The 20,170-nt window shown below is 43.8% G+C and overlaps 1 protein-coding gene across 6 annotated transcripts in view; it reads left to right on the forward strand.

Moving 5' to 3' along the window:
• Positions 1-19,542, forward strand: part of LOC108883435 (zinc finger protein 521) — a 90,727-nt gene extending 71,185 nt beyond the window's left edge. For all 6 annotated transcript variants that reach the window (XM_018676561.2, XM_018676563.2, XM_018676562.2 and 3 more), the window contains 3 exons: positions 408-539; positions 7,182-7,297; positions 18,073-19,542. In XM_018676561.2, coding sequence (XP_018532077.1) covers positions 408-539; positions 7,182-7,297; positions 18,073-18,102 — 278 coding nt within the window. In that variant the 3' untranslated portion in view covers positions 18,103-19,542. The remainder of the gene's footprint in view (positions 1-407; positions 540-7,181; positions 7,298-18,072) is intronic.
• Positions 19,543-20,170: the final 628 nt, after the last annotated feature.

Genomic DNA, 20,170 nt, shown 5'->3' on the forward strand with positions numbered 1-20,170 from the left:
ATTCATTTTCTGCAAAGCACAAATGGCTATTTCCCTCAAATCAAGTTTTAATTTGAAGACGCTAAAAATAAATGATATTTTCTGCATGTAAGTTAATCAAAAAGATGACGCTCGCCATGTTCAAAGTGCAAGGCCTCGTCTGAGCGTTTAGGACCCCGGCTGGTCATCCAATTTATGCCTGATGGGAGCAGATCACACATTATATTATTTCCTGTCTGAGTCATGAAAATCACAGGCAGGAGTCTTTGCCAGGAATCTGTTGAATTTAAATTTCATGTGAAAGACTAAAGTTAAAAAAAAAAGAAAAAGAAAAAGAAGCAAGGCAGAGTGAGACCTCTGCTATTCACGCTCTGCTTGTGTTTCGCTCTTGTGATTTTTCTGTGTTTTTTTGTGTCTCTTCTCTACAGAGGAAGGATTGAACCATGAATGCAAGCTCTGTAGTCAGTCATTCGACTCACCTGCGAAGCTTCAATGCCACCTGATCGAGCACAGCTTTGAGGGCATGGGAGGAACTTTCAAGTGTCCTGTCTGCTTTACAGGTGTGTATATTGTGCATGTGTTTAAGTGCATGCGAGTGTGTTTGCAACTCAGTGAACAGATAGAAAGATTAGAGAGGCAGAGTTAGTTTTTGTGCATGTTAACTTTTCAGATATTTACATTCTCAATATGGAAATCTTTGCGTTCCAAGCATCTTTTTTTTTCAATGCGAAAAGGCAAATGGGTTCTAAATGAGTTGGTAAAGGTCAAGCAAGCAGGTCGGCTAAAGCTGGGAGTAGTTTGCTGCATGTGGCTTTTTTATTTAGTCAAATTGCCTCCAAATCAAGGCCAAGGAAGTGTCGCGAGGTGAGAGGGGGGTAGAGAGCAGGGGGGAAGACAGTGTGAGCTGAGGGGAGATGGGGGTGGTGGCGGAGTGGGGAAAGAAAAGGAGATGTGCTAATTGTGGATGGCAGTGGTGCTGATAGCTGTAATGATCTCATCTGTCTCTGTGCGTGGAGGTGGAAGGACCGGACTCCTCCTGAGAGGATAGTGCCCTCCTTCAGTGTCAACAGGGTTAACTATCTCTATAATGAAATCTGCAAAGTCGTTAACTTCAGCTCTTCACTCTTTCTCCCTTCTCAGCTCTTTACTCTTCCTCGCACTTTTTTGGGTCCTCAGCTCATTTCCCTCACCTTGCGCTTCCTGCGTCCCCACCCCCCACCCAGCTCCCACCCCCTATCCACCCACCCACCCCAAAAAAAACTAATTCGTCTCTCCTCTACTTGTTACATCAATTAACATCATTAGCTCACATTTTGCATTTTGCATTTTTACCTCTTCATCCACCTTGCCACTAAGCTCTTTAGTCATTTTCCTCTCTCTCTTTCTCTCCACCGGCTCCAACTACTCCGTTCTACTTCCCTCATTGCTGTTTTGGCCTTATCTCTCTTTTAGCAGAAGCCTATTGATATATCCCCATCCCGAAACCCCCCACCCCCACTCCTTTTCTCCCCCTCCCACCTCCACCCACCCCTCACAGGGGTCTGAGCATTTAATATACAGAGCATGCCTCCTTCATCTGAGCCTTCATTTTCCACCGCCGGCTTTGACAGACAGGTCCCCCCTCTCCCTCCGCGTCCATATCGATCACGGCACATGAGAGAGAGGGATGCTGGGAGGGAGAGGGGAGGAGGGAGAGACAGAGTACACCCTCAGGACAGTGGTCGCAGAGCAGACAGACAGATGGGCGAAGGACTGTGGTAGCGGGGAAGGCAGGCGAGGACGGACTGAAAGGCCTCCCTCTGTTGGGGATGCAGGGGACAGGCAGACTCAACCAGTCAGAGCACTCAGAGGAAAAGGAGAAATTGAGAGATTGGCTGATAGCTGTCCTTGAATATATTTCTTCAAGTTGAGCTTGGCATAAAGCAGAGAAAGACACTAGTTTAACACCCTTACATAAACAAACTAACAGCATATTGTTTAATAAATGTATGTAGCGTTAGCAGGCTTATTTTTCTTTATTTGTTCAGTTTGACAGATATGTTACTTTTAAGACATATACAGTGGTGGAAGATTTATTCAGATCTCACAGACACACTATTTAATTTGTTTTCCCACAATATCTGCAACTAAACTACAATTCAAATTTTATGGATGTGTTTAGGCAAAAACAGGTTAAGGTTAATGAAAGATGGTGGTCGCTGTTAAATATTGAAAAAGTCTACACTGACTTAAAGCAAAAGGCAGGACATGATTATTTTATTAACGCAACCAAAACCACGATCATTTCTTAACCTTAAACTTGAGGTTGCGTAGACCTAACCACATGCGGGACTCAGGATACAAAACCCCAGTTTCCCTCACAGTGTAACAGGCAAAACAAATGATTATGTAAATATAATTTCTGAGAGACGGGGTTCAAGTAAATAAATGAAAGTATGCACTTCACAGAATTACTTCCCACATACTGTATACATATATATGCTGTATATTAACACGTAAGCAGCATTTTTATGTTGTTCATTGCTCAAAGTGGAATTAATTTAACTAATTTATGTAGTGTCGGTAGTTTAATCAATAACAATGCATCATCTATTAGATGATCATATGGTCATCGTCATTAATATGCAAAGTAATTAATAGTAGGACAATAGCAATCATAATATTTCTCCCTGAAATGTAATGGAGTAGAATCATAGCATCAAAGTGCTTTGTTTGTTTTGGTTTTTTTTTGAAGTACAGTACTTCAGTAAATGTTATTTTTCATTACTGGACATAAAACAGGCTTTTCCAGATGCAACCCTCAACAATTCACTCAACAAATCCTCCAAACTAAACAATCAAATAGGTCGCTTGTCCCTACATATCACATAATTATAACAAGCACATGGTTAAGGTTGCGATTAATTAGGTTTAGGAAAAGATCGTGGTTTATTTAACTTCCATAAAGTGAGAGGACCTTTTATACAATGATAAACTTGCAGTTAAGGTTGTCGACCAAGGAAAAATAATAACATACACTGTATCAGTGTCACACAGGAAGCAAACAGCAGCCTCCAATATGAAAGTCCTGTGCTTTGTCAACCCATTCGTCCACACCAGCTTCTTCCTAAATTGGACTTTGTTGCTCTATATCACCTTGTTTCCTCTTTTGCTCCCATTATAATTACTACGGCCGCTAGCAGTCACCTAACAATAAAAGATAACTATGAGTCGTAATAAGCTGTTTACGCAGACGACCTATGCAGTCATTTCTTACAGGACAATGTCTTAATTCACTATCATGATCTCAATTCACAGATAGTTTTAGCCAGTTTTCTTTAGTCAGTGTGGATGAGATGCTGCTGATGAATCACTGCATGCAGTATTCCGAAAACTTAATATACAGAGTTAAAAGGATCCCTGTTACCAACATAATGAGTCTGGACATAAAAGCAAAACTTTGATCAAATCAGGCGGTGGCAGTGATAGTGGCTTGGTCATTGAGTTAATTTGATTAACAAGGTTACTCTTTGTTTAAAAGATCATCCCCAATCAATGCCCATGTTTTAGTTTGATCTACCCCCACATGACCTAAAACTCGGTGGGAGGCAGGAAGCGATTTTCATTCTTTGACATACCTGATTATCCTCAATCCACACCGCGGGGAACAGAGAGAGGACAAATCACACCACAAAACAGACCGGGGTAAAAGTATGGGGAAAAGTAAGTCATAGACAGTAGATGAGGGGAGACAAAATAGAGGAGAAAAGGAGACAAAACTTGGAGGAAGCTGAGAAGGTTGCAACTGGCAAGTTTGGATGTGAGATGAAAGTGGGGAAGAGGAGGAGGAAAAGAGAACTGTGTAGGGGAGGGAGGGTAAATGGAGAGAGGTCCATAAGCCCCTGGATGATGAGAGAGAGGCTGACTCTCTCAGGACAGATTTGACAGGTTTCAGAAGTGGGGGAGCCTGCAGCTAGAAGTGTCTGCCTGCACCCTTAGGAACAGTAGTGAGGGCTGGTGTGGAAATTGTGATTGGGAATATGTGCTTAAGACAAACAAAACAGAAGAAAGTGTGCCTGATGAAAGTCGTACGTGTTTGTATGTGTGTGTGTGTGTGTGTGGGTGTGTGTGTATATACTTTTCTTTTACTTATGTCACAGCATGAAGTACAAACTTGAAAAACTACAGGATGCACTGCTTTCAAATCTGCAAGAGTCTGACAAATACAGTAGTTTAATTAGTTTTTTGTTTAGTTGCTGCCCACATTCTGCTCGTGTGTGATGTTAGAATTGTGACATCTTACATGCAAAGAACTGACAAAGGCTTAGCTTTAACTCAGAATTAGTAGTTATCAGCTTATAGCGCCAAATCAACTTGCACAGCTGACTTTGTTTGTGTTGCCTCAGAACACTTGGATCAGCCTCTGCATTGTGAACTCTTAGATTAAGCAGAACACATGTAGGCTAGACGAATAAATAAATGAAAAGGAGAAAGGGGGAAAAAAGGATAAACTTTTTTTTCCTCCCTGCACAAACAGCTTAGTATTGGTGCAGTGCAGCCTGCAGAGAGCACCACCCTGCCAAAATAAAGATGAGCTGGGGCCTGTAGTAAAGGAGACGTCTGCCATGGGCGGCCCCTGAGATCTAATCAGAGGGCTTAATATCCCCCACAGCGAGGAGACCTTGGCCCCTCAGCCCCCTCAGCCCTGACACCCCTGACGCCCAACCCGGCTCAGCGCTCTGTTCAGCTCCGCTCTGGCTCCACGGCCAACAAACTCCACAAAGTTCCCTCTCTCTCTCTCTCTCTCTCTCTCTCTCTCTCTCTCTCTCTGTCTCTCTCTCTCTCCCTCTCTCTCTCTCTCATTCTCAGCAGGGAGAAACACAATGGCCAGCCACTGATCCTGTTTGGATGTGGTTTTGGATTATTTCTTCCCCGTTTCTCTGTGTCCTCATTTTAACCCTCTAGGAGGACATGCCTCTGTTCCTCCTCTAAATGGGCATTGCAATGGCATTTTTCATATGTGACTCGTGCTGCCAAATGCCAATACAATGTCCCTCCATTGCCCATCGCAGCTTATCCCTTCATTACAAGTTGCATGCTAATTTGACGAACGATGGTGAAGACAAAGAAAGCGTCTAAATTGTAACCCTCACCGCCAATTAAATAATTACCACAGTTTATATCAGTAAGTGCAGAATTTTGCAGTCATCTTTAGTCATCAGGAATACGACCCAAGCCTTGAAGGATGTCAGAACTGAACTGTGTAAATTACCTGAAAAGTTGTTGAGCTCTCATTTACATCTTTGCCTTAGTTTAGTCAGAATTTATTGGTCTTACAGGAGGCTTGAAGGTGCCATTAATGCATTTTAGGCTCTGGCACTCCAGCACTCTGGCTCTGAGTATAGAGCTATAATTTGATAAATGCACAGCTGATTAAATGTGTCTCTTTCTGGAACTGGACCAGATGCGCATGTAAACAGGGAGAAACAACTAGCTTGACATCTCAGTTGTGTTTAGCCCTATTGTACAGTATTTGAAGGCCCCCCAAGTCTCAAATCCATTTTTATTTTTGCTGTATTGACTTTTTCCTCCTCTAGCCAAAGACATAATGAAGGCTTCCTGCAGCTGCTGTGACCTGCTCCCGTACAGTATATGCAGATAGAACACAGCGAAAGAAAAAAGCTATTGTTTATCATTGCTTTTTCTTTTCCTGTCAGAGCATGTATTCCCCACAAAGAAAATTGTCATCGTTTTTGGAGCATAACAAATACGCATGATAGCCGTGGCCTTAACCTTGAGCTGAAATGTTTTGTAACAGACTGCGAAACCAGCCATCTATCTGCAATTATGTTTGTCTTCATATTGCTGTGGTCATTAGTTTCAGAAATGGACCATGGAGTTGTTGTTTGTTCATTAGAGGAGGGTTTGTTCATTTCTGGTTAACATGCCGCCATGTTCCAGAGACAGCTGTCACCCAGGCATTAGCAGTCTGAAAGCATCGCCACAGTGTGTCTGCTTTGGATCTAAACTTTTATTTCCCAGGTCAGGAGTGTGACATTCAATGAAGCCGAGTGGGTCTCAAGTGTACGTAGCTCAATAATTAATAACCGCTCTCCCAGGTGAGCTCAAATTGGGACACGTTAATGTTGCAGAGCCCCCCGCCACGGGGCTGCTGCGACCCCAAAGCCATCTCCGACAGACACCTCACCTTTCGTGGCTTGTGCTTTTTTTCGCCCTCCCCCCCACCCCCCACCCTCTCTCCTTGTGGCCCCACGGTGCATGCATTAGAAGAAAAGTTATTTTGAGCTGTAAGAAATTCAAATGAAGCCCCCACATGCTAACTTTTCCAGAGCATCCAGACCTTTGAGATTAGACAGCCATCCTTAAAGCACAAGGGTCTGGGATAACAAACGGCATGTTTGAAGTGCTCCTTGGAGAGTGCAGACACACGCATACACACACACACACGTGCACACACACAGACACCCACACATGCAAGACACATACACTCAAGACACAATTGCATCCCCCTTAGCTTTCCGGTGTGGACTATGGCTTAATTAAAGCACAAATGCATGGTATATGTTTTAAGTGCCAGCGAGTTGTGTGTTTATATGATGGTGAATGCAGTCTTGAGTCTGCATGAATAAGTAGCGCAACACCATGAATATTTATATTGTCAATATAATTAGCGATGTAGACTAATGGAGGCCATGTTTTGCACTTGAAGCCATGCCAATTTTTTGTGGTTGTTTATTTTCTGGCTTGTTGTCCCCACAGTAGTGCTAAATAAAGAGCATCATTATTCCCAAAACATTATGCATTCACTAGCTCTAGTGCCATGAATATGACCACTCTAGTTTCACTGTTAACATCTAAATTGTTTTGTTTTTTTTTTCAATTATATATCTCATAACAATGTTTTTTTTTCCCCTATTGTTGATAGTGCGTTCATTTGTTTGTAATTAAGTAATTTTCCTTGCCATTTGACAGGGTATTTCTTCAATTTTTCTTCAGACAGCTGCAGTTTTGATGCTGCCTTTGTTCCCTTAATGCAGACAGAAAGGTCTATACTCAAATTTACCACTCAACAAAAAGAAGCAAAGAGTAGAGGCTTCTTACAGCGACATTTTCTGAAACACAAGACTTGGAAAGGCTTAAAAATTTGTACTAACATTTATAAATTTCTTCTCTGTCCCTGTGTCTCCTCTCTACATGAGCAGTGTTTGTCCAGGCCAATAAGCTCCAGCAGCACATTTTCTCTGCCCACGGCCAGGAGGATAAGATCTACGACTGCTCGCAGTGCCCGCAGAAGTTCTTCTTCCAGACAGAGTTACAGGTGAGCCTCGGGGCTGGCGGAGCTAGAGGGCCACCAGCAGAAAACCGCTAACCCGCTAATCACATATGACAGCTTAACAAACACTAAAACCACCGCCGCCGCCACCGCTTGCCGCCGCACACTCCGGCTATCCCCCTCCATCCCGGCTGGGGTGAGAGACTCAGAAGGAATTATTTCAGTCCGTTTCCAAAACTCATTTGTGATGTGCAGATATGATTTGATTTGCTTATTAGACCAGCAGAGCACTAAAATATCTGGAATTAGAGGATTAGTGGAATGTTCGTTTTTGAAGAGGTAATTACATACAGTGCAGAGGCAAAAACACAGTTGAGTCAATATGCCTGCATCTTCCCTCCTAATCACAGAGGAGGCCTCATGGCTAAATATGAGCTTTGTCCTCTGGGAGACCGTATCTGCCCTTCAACAAAGTTAGTAGTTGGACTTATGAACTCGCAATGTTAGAGAGATAATCCATTTTCTAGCAATCTTTTTCTCTGGTCCTTGGAGAACCTGAAAAAATGAAACAGACCTTATTATATTATTTCACTGTGGTGGTGTTTTCAAGCAGCTCTGTTTTGTTTGGGGGATTCTCTATCGTACACATGGCACACTTCTCATATCCAGATCTTTTTCTATTACCTTTTGAAGCTAAATCATTAAAATGTGAGTAGTCTGTAAACCATCGTGTTCAATCCAATCACTGAAATTATTCTTAATTTGTCGTAAGTGCAGAGACAAACAAGCAGCTCCTGACCACATCCTCCAACTACACCTACCTGAAACTTGGATTAGCCAGAACTATGTATTAACAGGTAGCCAGAGGAAGTATACAGGGCTCGGCTGCCTATTGATCGGCAACGATTTTCATATTGAGATTCAGGTTGTAAACACAGAGGCGTGCGTCTGCCAGGAGGAAGGTGAATGTGATCATTATCTGCTGGTCATTTGAGCACCGCAACCATGAATAAAACACGTCCTGATCCAAACCAACATGCAACTCCACCACAGAGAAGGTTATTTAACAAACCTCACGCTCCGCCAGACTGCCAACGTGGAGTCTTTTCATTCATGCCAAGGCCTCCTATTTATCACATTTTCATCCCTCATTGGTACGAGTGTTCTCTATATAGCAAGGGTTGTTGCAGGTACCTGTAAACAATCTCAAATAACCTGGGGATGTTTTCCTACTTTTTTTGTTTGACATTTTTTGGAATGAAGTGATCTCCACCTCCCGGAGGTGTTGTTTCATGCATGATTATATTGTTTTACACTCTGTGTGAAGAGACTAGAGCAGAACATGAAAGACCTATGGCACTTTGTTGTGAAACAGGGGGTTATGAAAGGAGAGCAGGAATGAGCTTGGGGGATAAGACGATCATTATGCTCAACCTGTGCCATGCTCCAAAGGCAGTCCCATGTGAGTGCATGCTCAAACTCTCTTGCAGTGATTCATAGTACATATAGATACAAGTACACATATTGTTTCTTATCACATTCATACAGAAAAATCCGCAGTGTCAGAGCTTATTTAGTCTGTGACCAGCTCAAAGCTGTTTGAGTTTTGGTTTTTTGGATGTTTTTTTTTTTTTCACAGGTCCATCTTTATTTTAGGATGCACCTCCTGAACTTAGTTATGTTAGATTTGCCTCTTTCACAATTAAAGCCTTCGACTACTTAAGCCTTCAACAAACAGTGCAGGTTGGAGTCTTGTTTTTAGTTGTTGTTTGTTTGCAGTTGCCATTTCCCATGCATCACACTTCAAAATGTCTCACTGACACGGGGCAGTCGTTTGTCAGTCTGTCTGAAGTGGAGCTGTCTTCCAGCAGCGAGAGAAGTGGAAGCTCTCTCTCTTTGCAGGGTCTTGAGTTTGGAGTTTCTCCCTATTTCTCCCTGACACTCTGGCCCACTCGCCGGCTGCCTGGGCTCCTCATCTCTCACAGTAGTCGGGAGGGGTCAAAGGGCCAGTGCAAGCTGGGAGAAGGAGCGGCGAGAGGGAGAGCTGCCACGGCAGGTAAAGGGAAGCAGGAACGATATTTTATTAATTTGCTGCTGAGATCCTGAAACAGACCAAAGGCTGTGACAGGTATCCAGTGCACCGCTCCACATCCTCCCCCACCGCCTCCCCCCGTGAACTCTACCCTGCGAGGGGCTAGCCAATTTTCGCCAGCCTGTCGAGATGGATGATGGGAGAGCATCCGTCTAATCAGCCCTCCTAGGACCCCCCGCCCGGCCGCCCCCCTCAGACCAGCCAGATTGACTGACTCCTGGGCCTGTGTGCCCCAGAATCCAGATTCCAAAGGAGAATAATCTCTCTTGCTCTCCCCCTCTCTCTCTCTCTCTCTCCCTCCATTTCTCTCTTTCCTCTTTCTCTCACAGACAAAAAAAAGCACTGAGATGCATAGACCACCATTCTCCTCAAAACTCTCCAGAGGACTCCCTTCCACCATCACACATGCTCACACAGCCTCCACCCTGCGCATCCCTCTCCCTCACCCCATTAAAATATGGAGCAAAGTCTAGATATTTCATGAGGTGCTGATGGGGAGGGCAAGTGGGCTGGCTGTGCAGCGCTCTTTCTGACCCTCAACTGCTGCCCACCCCTTGAGCAACTGCGGGGCAAAGCTTGACTATATATTCTCACCCAAATAAAAGCCACTGTCCTCTCACTTTAAAAGCAGCTGTCCCCTTATGAGAAGAAAAAAAGTCCCTGGGTTCTAGCAAAGGCCACATTGCAATGTGAAACTTGATAATAAACTTCCCTCTCCCTTTGCTTTGGCTTCAGATATAGTAGCTTTTCACATCGTGGAAGGGACTGAGCCACTGACAATGCTGCTAGGCTGGATTAATTAACCAGATTCATTAACTGATGGATGCACAGTATTAGCCACAGCTTAAATCTGACATTTCTCTGAGTGCATTTCATTTGTGAGGAAACACACAAGTTCAGCTCCTCCAGTCATGCGGCGTACTGGAGAGCCACGATCGGAGGCTTCTCCTCCTGACGATCCCAATTCCTCCACAGACGAGACAATGAGATTGAAGTTACACAACAGTGAAGATGACATTTTCTGCTGCGAGATTCCCTTGTTCCTTTTAAGCTGGGCTGTCTTTTATTCCCTCCATCCTCCCAGTTTCATTATCATTCCTTGGAAGTGACATGAGATTGTAAGTCGTGTGTTAAGTCACGCCGCAATCAACGGAGGAGAGCGGGAAGGACCGGGGTGTACTGTATGACTTCTCCCTCTCCTCAGACGCCCGCAGGACACGTACCTTAATTGGAGTGTCTTTTAAAAGGATTCCTTCAAAGACGATCCAGAGCTCCCTGGCCTTAATGAGTGCTGAAAGTGACAAGAGCACATCTGCATCATGTTCTACTTCCCCACACAAATGAGATTCTCCTCTCCCCGTGTGATAGCCATTATTGCCAAGCTGTGACCAATTCCACTGTTTTAATTAAGCATATTTATAGGCTTCACGGTCACCAGGTCAGTGTAAACAGCTATGCATGTCATAACATCTAGCTAAGACGGAGGACAGGGAGAGAGGGTGGAGAGATGGACAGTCTGAGAAGAAGGAGGGAGGAGGGGAGAGAACAACAGAGGAAACAAGTGCACGAAATGGGTTAAATGTTTCCAAAGAAATTGCATTTTATTGTGTTATTATAATGCATGGAATCGCTAAAGTTTATTCTATGAATGATGGCTCTTAAAAACAATATTCTAGGCCTGTCTCACTCTTCAGTCTGAAGCACAGAGACTTAATTCCCCAGAAGTTTTTCTTTCTTTTTTTTTTATGAATTTTAAAATATGCCCCCAAAAACGCCCCAACTGCCCCGCGTCCCAAACGTGGCATACAAAAGCAAAGCTTCATGTGTTTGTCCCTAAGTGGCTCTCAAACACCCCATTTTCTCTGAATATCTTGATCTGCCAAGTATGACAGCTCTTCATGCTTTTGAAAGTTGTATATATATTTTTTTCCTTTTATATGACAACTTGTTTTTTTCTTCATCACCCCAGGTGCTTAGATTTCTGTCACCATTTCAAAAAGTTGCACTACGAAATAAAAGAACAGTGAATTAGAAAGAAGAAAAAAAAAAAAAGCAGCTGCTTGTGGGGCAACATCATTAATATTTAAGCTTATTTATAATTATGTACAACACTGTACACACACTGCTCTGCACTGTAAATGGGGACATAAACACCCTTAGATGACTAGTTTTGTATTACAATAGTAGTGTTCTACTTTTGTAGGTGGATCAGAATTAGACAGCATGACAGACCTAATGATCCTGGGAGGATATTCTCTTTCTCAGTGTGTGCGCGTGTGCAAAATTGTGTCTGTGTGTATACATCTGTGTGCGTGCTGTATGTATTTGTCTTTGTCTCCGTCTCTCCCAGGGTCTGATATGTGCATGCAAACACATTGTCTGGAGGGAGACATGACAAAAACTCCCAGAAGCCTTTGAGCTGTTCCTTTTTTTTTCTTTTTCTTTTTCCTCTGTTGCACCACTGGGGAAAGTTAAATCCAAACAAAGAGGAGACGCTTGGTGTACTGTGCTAGAATCTATCACCGGATCTCTCCCTCAAACATGTCTCCTTTACTTTTCTTAGTTGACTTTTTCAGCAACTTTGATAAATACCATTTTAAGCGCTTCTCAGGAAATTCACCACAGGTTTAATTTGCCGTCTGTAGTGATTTGATTTTCAAGTGTCTCTTATGCTGTTGATGTTAACAAAATGCAGCAGAGGCCAAAATAAACAGCATTAGAACAATTATTCCCTCTCGAATTTTATATCCACACGTTGCAACACCAAAGTAATTTAACTCTTCAGTTTTGGAAAAGGATGCTGAATGACACCAATTGTCAGCCAATTAAAAGCTAATTTTCCGATTCGCTCCCCCATTTTCGATGGGAAAACATGAGAGTGCAGATCAGCGCTCGCTGTCTCACACAAGCGTGGAAATGCAGGAGAAAATTTAGTCCTCAAAAATACCCGCATTTATGAAGTGGCATATCCAGCAGCACAGGAGAGGGGTGGGGGCACTCTGTAGCATCCCTAGTCAAAGTCTGTCCCTGACTGAAGTGGTTAAATGTGAGAGTAATTGTGTTTTGTTTCTGGGACTGACATGTGGAACCCCATGGACCCCATCTCCCTCCCAGTGACAGGCAGAGATCCTCCCCCCTCGCTCTGTCTAATTAGAGGATGTAGCCCAGGGCTCATGTCCCAGGAAGACCCATCCCCCTCCCAAGATGGCTCCCCAAAGAAAGCCCTTAATTGGGTTCTTTAGTCATAGTCTTCATTTTGGCTGGAAAGGCATCTGTGTGTTGCTATCACCTCAGAATACAGTTTGTATCGCTCTCTTGTGTTTTTTTTTTTCTCCTCTCTTTTTTTTTCCTCTCCCTCTCGCCGGCCCTCTCTCTATTGCTTTCCCTCTCTCCCTCTCCCCGTCTCCCACTCTCTCCTCACTTAATGAGGCCCCATAATAACACAGCAGTTGTGCAGTTGTTTTGCTACCTCAGTCAAACAGCGGGATCACTGCATAGTGTGTTTCTAGTACCATTCACTTGTCTACTTAGACAGGGTAATGAGTATCATTTGGAGCTACAAAGCACCAGCCCACAAAAAGGGTGGTCCGTCATCTCCGGTTACACCTCAGAAGTACTTGGTTGTGGTAGTTAGACATCTAATCAAAGGATTTCAAGCATTATGGATTTATTATATATTTTTACAAGCATTAAGTGTGAATATGAACAGCCACAAAATGACACACATGGAAGATGTGGAAATCTATTGCTGTTGTCAACTCTACCACAGCCTGGTGCTGTTACTGTATGACCACGACTCCCCGGGCACCTCACTTCAAACAAGACAGTCTGTTACCAAGGAGACAGGGCCGGTTGTGGCACAACAGTGTTTGGGGTCAACCCTCCCCACGGCCTGATAAGTGATGACTGTGGAGAATGCCAACTGCTGTATTATTTATTTATTTGATTGTGTTCTTCATTGGCTAAACTAGCCAGCAGTAAGCCTGGCCTGAGGTCAAAGCAGGAAAGGATTACTCCCTCAGTGGACTGGTCAACAGTAGGGAATGCACAAAGGGAGGACTGAGTCAATACCAGGCCGAGTTCAACACACCATTAAAGATCAAGGCAGAATGTAGCACTCCTCGTCTCTCTCCACAGCAGTTTTGATCCATAAGAAAACAGGCAGTGGTGGGGTTTTTCGCGAAATAACCCCGAGACGCAGTGGGGTCATCAGCGATTGTCCATTGTCATTGTTCTTTCAATTGTTACACGAACATAAATGAACTTAAATATCCAAGTTATTTCCTTCCTTTAAAGTCACCCTGCAGTTTGGAGCCTTGAAGACAGACCGCGGGTTCTTTGTTTTAGTATCATTAGGTGACGTTCTCTCATGCGTTAATTAAATTCCTGAGTGATGACTACGGGTATGCACAGGTCTCAGTGGTTTTGTGCACACTCCCCCGTGCTCCAGATGCAGCTATGCAGACTTAGTGTATGTCAGCCATGCAGGGTAAGAGAGAAACTCAGCACTGACTGATAAGACTTTTAATCAGAGCTTAGAGGGGGATGTTTACAATTTTGACTGTTCTTTCCAATTTTGATTATAGATAAACCAAATAAGACACTTTAGCTGCAGGGGTTAAAATGAATGTGCTTAACTCTTCTAATTAAATTGTTTCATTAATGAGTTATCTTTTCTGTAAGTAACACTTACTTGAATTACTTTAATGGCATTATTGTTGGACTAGCATGTCAACAGACAGTAACTTTTATTCCTCCTATTTTTTAATAAGTTTTCCTTTTGTAAGAGTTTCCTTTCTCACTACTAAATAATTTACAATTACAATATTCACAGAGAATAGCCAAAACTGCCCTCAACCGCGACATTTATTGCATTATTACTATTTTACATATTGTTATGACATTTTGTCTGCACCCAAAGAATGTTTTATTTCAAGTTGTGTACATGTTTAAAATCCCCAAATCATTCTTTGTAAATAACTGTGTAATAATCATCAATAATCTGCAGTTCTTCCTGTTGCCTTTTTTCATACCATGTAACACATTAATCACATTTTAGGGTAAAGGCAGTTTTATCATTATCAAGTAAGTAAGTTTCTAACTTATCATAATGAGCACCAGTTAAGAAAAGTAATTAGAGATCAATTACATTTTGAATTAGATTGTTTTGTTGTTGTTGTTGTTCTATATATATATATAGAAATAAGATATAAATTGTACTAGACTTCAGACTTGAGGGCGACATAATGCGACAGATTCTGGTTAGTTCACTGGTCACCTCTGCACTTGTGTAAAACGCACACTGCTCTGTTTGTATGAGAAGCTGGAAAAGGCCTTGGCTTAAAAAGCTGTTATTGCTCGCTCAGCTCTCTAACCACTCGATAAAGCCTGGGTTTAATGTTACATTCTGGATAACCAGGTGGAGGAGCAGACGCAATGTACTTAACATGTGCTCTGCAGGTATTAACATCATGCTAATCAAACATTGTTAGCGTTGCGATTAAGCCTTACATCCTCTCTTCTGTGATGTTGGACAATGTGAAGATTGTCTTTAATACAGCGAGATCAGATGAAAGAGAGAGCGCGTCTGCTAGTCCACTAGTCTTCCTCTGCAGAGCTGATGTAAGAGATGCACCTCTGTTGCCTCACTGGAGACCGGGTGCTATCGATGGAGACCAGAGCAATGGGGAACGACATAAAGAATGATTAGTTAATAAATCAACTCCCCAGCCTACTTGCACTTTCCCGCTCTCTGCTCTTCCCCAATCGTTCCCCATTTTTTCTCACCCTCTCCCTGTCTGCAGCGGCGTTAAATTCCTAAGACATATTGCACCTGTTTGCATGGGTACACAAGACCCCTGCCGGGTGTTCTCCCTCCTCTTCCACTACCCCTGAGGGCGTTGCAGTAGGGTGATGTAATCAGATGAAAGTGGTGGTTTAACGGTGGCACAGAGCCGGTGAGAGAACAGGGGAGGAGGAAGAGGCTCGCTCCGAGCCAATGCAGCCAGTCTTCATAAGGGAGAAGGGGGTGCGCATTATTGATCAGAGCAAAATTTAATTTAGTGGAGAATTGACTGCTATGGTTTACCTGAATACTGCTGGTAACTGGGCCCTGCAGCAGGCCTGTGTGGCCAGCAGGTGGTTGAAAGGATCGAGGAGGAGATTAAGGGTTGGATAGAAGGGAAGGAAATGGATGATAAGGGGAATGGCAGAGTTTCAGGGGGAATAGGATGGCATTGAAGGAGGGAGTTAGGATGAGAGCTAAAAGGCTTAATGGAGGGCATCTAATCCTAAATTGCAGCGATTCTGGTGTGACACCATTAGTGACATCCCTCCTAGATGGGGCGCTGGACATTTTGGACAATTTCTCTGCGCGAGGTGCGAATCGTGTGTTTCACATCTGATTCGACACTTGCGGTTGCGTACTGTAGGTATTAAACTTATCCAGCGCCGGTGCAGAGGTACTTGAAGAACTTGACAAGGATGAAGATTGGAAAGTGAATTTGCACCCTCCCCCTCTCCCTCCCTACTCATACACAGAACAGTTTATACCTACTCTGCGGAGTTCAGTATCCACAGAGATAAAGGTATCAGTTTCATTTTCTTTTAACATTTTTTCCCCCTCTTTTCCTCTATTTCCCTTTAGTCTGCATGGCTGCCACAGCCACTGAAGTCGTTTAACACCGTCCTTGAGAAAGCCCTCAGTGAGAAAACTCCTGGCATGTTTAAGGAAAAGGTAGAATGCAGTGTGTGTCAGACAGAGCTGGGACATGCGGGGGGGGGGGGCATTCCCCAGAGGGGTTATTTTCCCCTCTAATAGCTGTTACGAGCCCTACATTATATCCAAGGAGCTACGTTCCTTTGGGGTCCACAGACACACACACACACACACACACCTAGATGCACTAGCACACTCACACAAAGGCATGCACACTCAGTTGAGCACAAATTTTCTCTCTCTGTTTCTCTCTCTTCCACACACACACACACACACACTCACACTCACATGGGCACACACACACACTCAGTCCTAGCCGCTTTGCTCTCCCCGTGTCAATATCCTGCCATTTGAAGTCACGTACTGCAGGGGCTTCTGGGAGTCGCCGAGGAGCCAGGCTGACGGGTAATGGGCCGCATTCATTAATAAGGTTGCCGTGCTCCTGTCCCTCCTCAGCAACGCCAAGGATGTCTTCACCGGGGGGTAGGGGGTTGGTGGAGTGTGAGGAGGGTGGGGGAGGAGGAGGAGGATGTGAGGTGGGGAGGGAGAGAGAGAAAGAGCGTCCCGTGGGGAGTCTCCTCCCAGACTCACTTAAAGGAGCTTTATTTCAGCAAGAGAGGAGAGAGGAAGGCAGAGGAGCTGTCCGGGGCCGCCTCTTTAAAAAAGGGAGAGCAGGGCCCAGGCGAGCCACGCTAACCCGTACAGGGGTCACACTCCTGCTCCCCGTCAAACAGCTTATTACCCCACCTGTCGGGAAGTAATCGCCCTAGCTGAAAGGAAAGCTGTCGAGGTGTTTAAATGCTTTATATGGAAGCAGCTGAAAGGGTAAAGAGGGAAGGAATGAATGCGAGGGGGGCTAATAGTCTTCTCCTAGTGCCGCCCGGGGGGACTTTGCACCAACAGGACTGAAGGTGACTGCTTTGGTAAACTCTCTCACTGAGGTTGCAGTAATCATTTTTAGGTTATCTTTGTCTGCCAGTTATATTTCAAAACCCACTAAAGCATTAAAAATGTTGTTTCACATGATTGTTCAATTACTTTTGTGCCTATGCGCGGGACAAAATGTATGTGTGCAGTGATGTGTGTGTGTATTTGTGTATGCATGCGTGCTGATGTCTCTGTGACAGGTGTGTCTAGTCCATGCCAGTTTAGAGAGTCCAAGGCCGTGTTTTAAACAGAGCGCAGCAAGTGGGGCATGTAGTTTGCATTAAAGGGATTAGCAGTCACTTCAAAAGATGACCTGGATTCAGCCCACCAGGGACACCAGTTACACACCCCCTGGTCCACACTCCCTTTAAAGAACCTGGCACAGCTGCCCCAATACAACCACTCTCAATGGTCTGTGTGTGTGCCTGCATAAATTTGGGAGATACAGCAAAACAAAGTGACGCCGTCAGCTTGTTATCCTGCCGTAGTGAATCATGCACCGTTACATATGTACAGAAGTGTGGAGGATCAAATCATCAACAGCCTCACCTGCGCCTGAAGCGTTTCTCACCCCCCCCCGCACTGTATATTTGCAGCACATTCAATACACGTAGGTGCTGGATAAACAACACTCCAAGGAAGATATTCCATCAGGTGTGTCAGCGCCTTGTTATGGATTTGTTTCCATGGACACAGCATTTGATCGGGAGGCAGGATTTTTGAGGAATGGGATCTTACCCATCAGTGGTCTTGTGCCTTTGTGTCAGACCAGGATTGTCGTAACTGTCCGTAATCCCAAAGCCAACTCATATTGATCCACAGACAGGTTTGACTCCTGTGCAAGTTAATTGGATCTGGATAATGAAAGCCTAATAATGATGATGTTCAAATGTCAAGATAATCAAAAGACAGCGGCTGTCAATCCTAATATTAAAAATAACTTGTAAGATGCAAGAGCGTTAGTGGTCTTGGTGTGGAGACTATGAATCATGCCTGCTTAATGAAAAGCAAGAAAAGTGGGAAAAAATGTATCTGTTATATGTGATCATAATGTTTCCCCTGTTTCTTCTTGTGTCTTTGCAGAACCACACGTTGACTCAGCACAGCAGCTAACATGGCAAAGATCAGCGCCGCGGCCCGAGAACAAGGATCACATGATGCAGAGAATAATGTCTGACCGCCAATTACCGTCAGTGCAGTTTCCCACTGACTGTCTTGCACTGAACTTTCGATTCAGCTCCACCACAAGGAACCATGCCACAGCGAGAAAAAAGAAAAGCAAAGAAAATAAAAAAAGAAAGAGGGGGAAAGAACATAAAAGAACCCTCTCCGTTCTTTACCGACCATTATTTCAAAAATAAAGAAAAAGCCAACTTGTTTGTAAATAGAATTCTTCATGTGTTGCTTAACTACAGCTATATTGCAATCTTATACAGTATTTGCCAATGTACAGTTCAAAATGTTTGTCCAAAAAAGAGAAGGGGGGAAAAAAAAGATCATTGACATCGTCAATCAGATCAGATGGGACTCAAGGAGTTGTGTAAGGGAGAAACAGGGTGCCACTGAGAGTGTAGGAACCGGCAAGTGTTGTCAGGAGGACTCTTTTCATCAGCGCCACTCCTACTGCGCAGTATGTCACTCTGTATCCTGACATGGTCAATCATTATGGGGTAGGAAAAGCTTGATTCACCAGCATAGGCTGAGATCTTGTCTGTGCGCCCGTTGTAACATGGCTACCAGAGGACCAGCTGAGAACGGCGGTGCGACTAATCTGCGCTGCCTGTGCTGGAGTTCAGATGAAAAAGGAGGAGTGGAGAAAAAAAAGAGAAAAAAAACAACACAGAGAAGAGAAAAACAGGACAGGATGCTGATATATGCAAACGCAGTGACACAGATTTGGAAAAGGCTAGTTCCTCTGGTTGGCTCATGAACAGAGGCGTGAAGCTCCCATGTGGCTCTCAGAGCATGGGGAAATCTCCAGCCCACTGACTCAACCTGTACATTTCTGTTGTTAATGTTTACTGCTCGTTGAAGCCTGGAGATTACTGGAATTTTCCTTTTTTTTTTTTTTTTTTGGTTATCTCCCCGCTACTTTTCGCAATGGGGGAGTAAATCCATTTGGATTTGGGGTCATGAAGATTGAGCGCAAGTTCAGTCTGTCTCGGGGATACACCATATTTCCAAAACTCTGTCCCTGGCTCTCCTGGAGAGTGCCCATGTAGTCCTCTTGTTTTCTTTGCAGTATCCCATTGCTCTCTGCTCAAGCTGGAAGCCACTGTGGCATCATACAAAACTTTAAACCATTCTGTTATGTAAATGTTTTGCATTCATTGAACCTGAGATGCACTTTTGTATGAAACTTTAATGTTTTGACATTTTGATTGAGAATTGTTCGTACACAGTTTACAGGAAATCACCATCTCCTGCAGCTAAAGGACAGTTATCTCCGATGTTATTAAAATGTATTGTACAAATATGGAGTTCTGTATTTGGCAGACCTCGTTTTTTTTGTGTTGCACATGTGATGGAAATATTAAAAACTGTATGAGGAAATGGCCTCAATGTCCCTTCATTGTGTTGTGTTGTGTTTGTGAGGCGTACTTGTTATCTGTGCGGTAATGTGTGTGCGTGTGGACACAATTAACCCATCAGACAAGACCTATGACAATATAAACGCCATCATCATCAAAAGCTTACACTGCTTCTTTTTTTTTTTATTGTATCAAATTGCATCCTATTTTTCCCCCCACTCCCTCGTGGCTCTCGCTAACGAACATCTGAGCATCTTAAGGGAGGTCTGTGTTATTAATGACTCCATTACCCATCACCCTGTGCGGTCCCATTCTACACACCCTTGTGCTAGGTCTATTTAGGGAGCCTCCAGCACTCCGGGGGACCGAGGGAAAGATTCTTCTGCCTTTGCCGAATGGGACAAAACCCGTGCAACAACATCTGTCTGTCTCGGCAAATGATTCATCAATGGTGACACGCGAGCAGCATAACATTTGTTGAAGCTTTCAGTTTTGTTTTGAAAAGGCTCAGCGTTGCAGCTCGTAGCACTGTAACTAGGTTATACTGTGAGTAACAAATGACTGTAAACTAATGCTTCATTTGAAATACAGAGCAGACGCTGTATTTCATTATAAACTGCATATGGGAAATACTGCATACTTCTGCATAT

The sequence above is a fragment of the Lates calcarifer genome, linkage group LG4 (genome assembly GCF_001640805.2).
Source record: "Lates calcarifer isolate ASB-BC8 linkage group LG4, TLL_Latcal_v3, whole genome shotgun sequence".
Taxonomy (NCBI): Eukaryota; Metazoa; Chordata; class Actinopteri; family Centropomidae; genus Lates; species Lates calcarifer.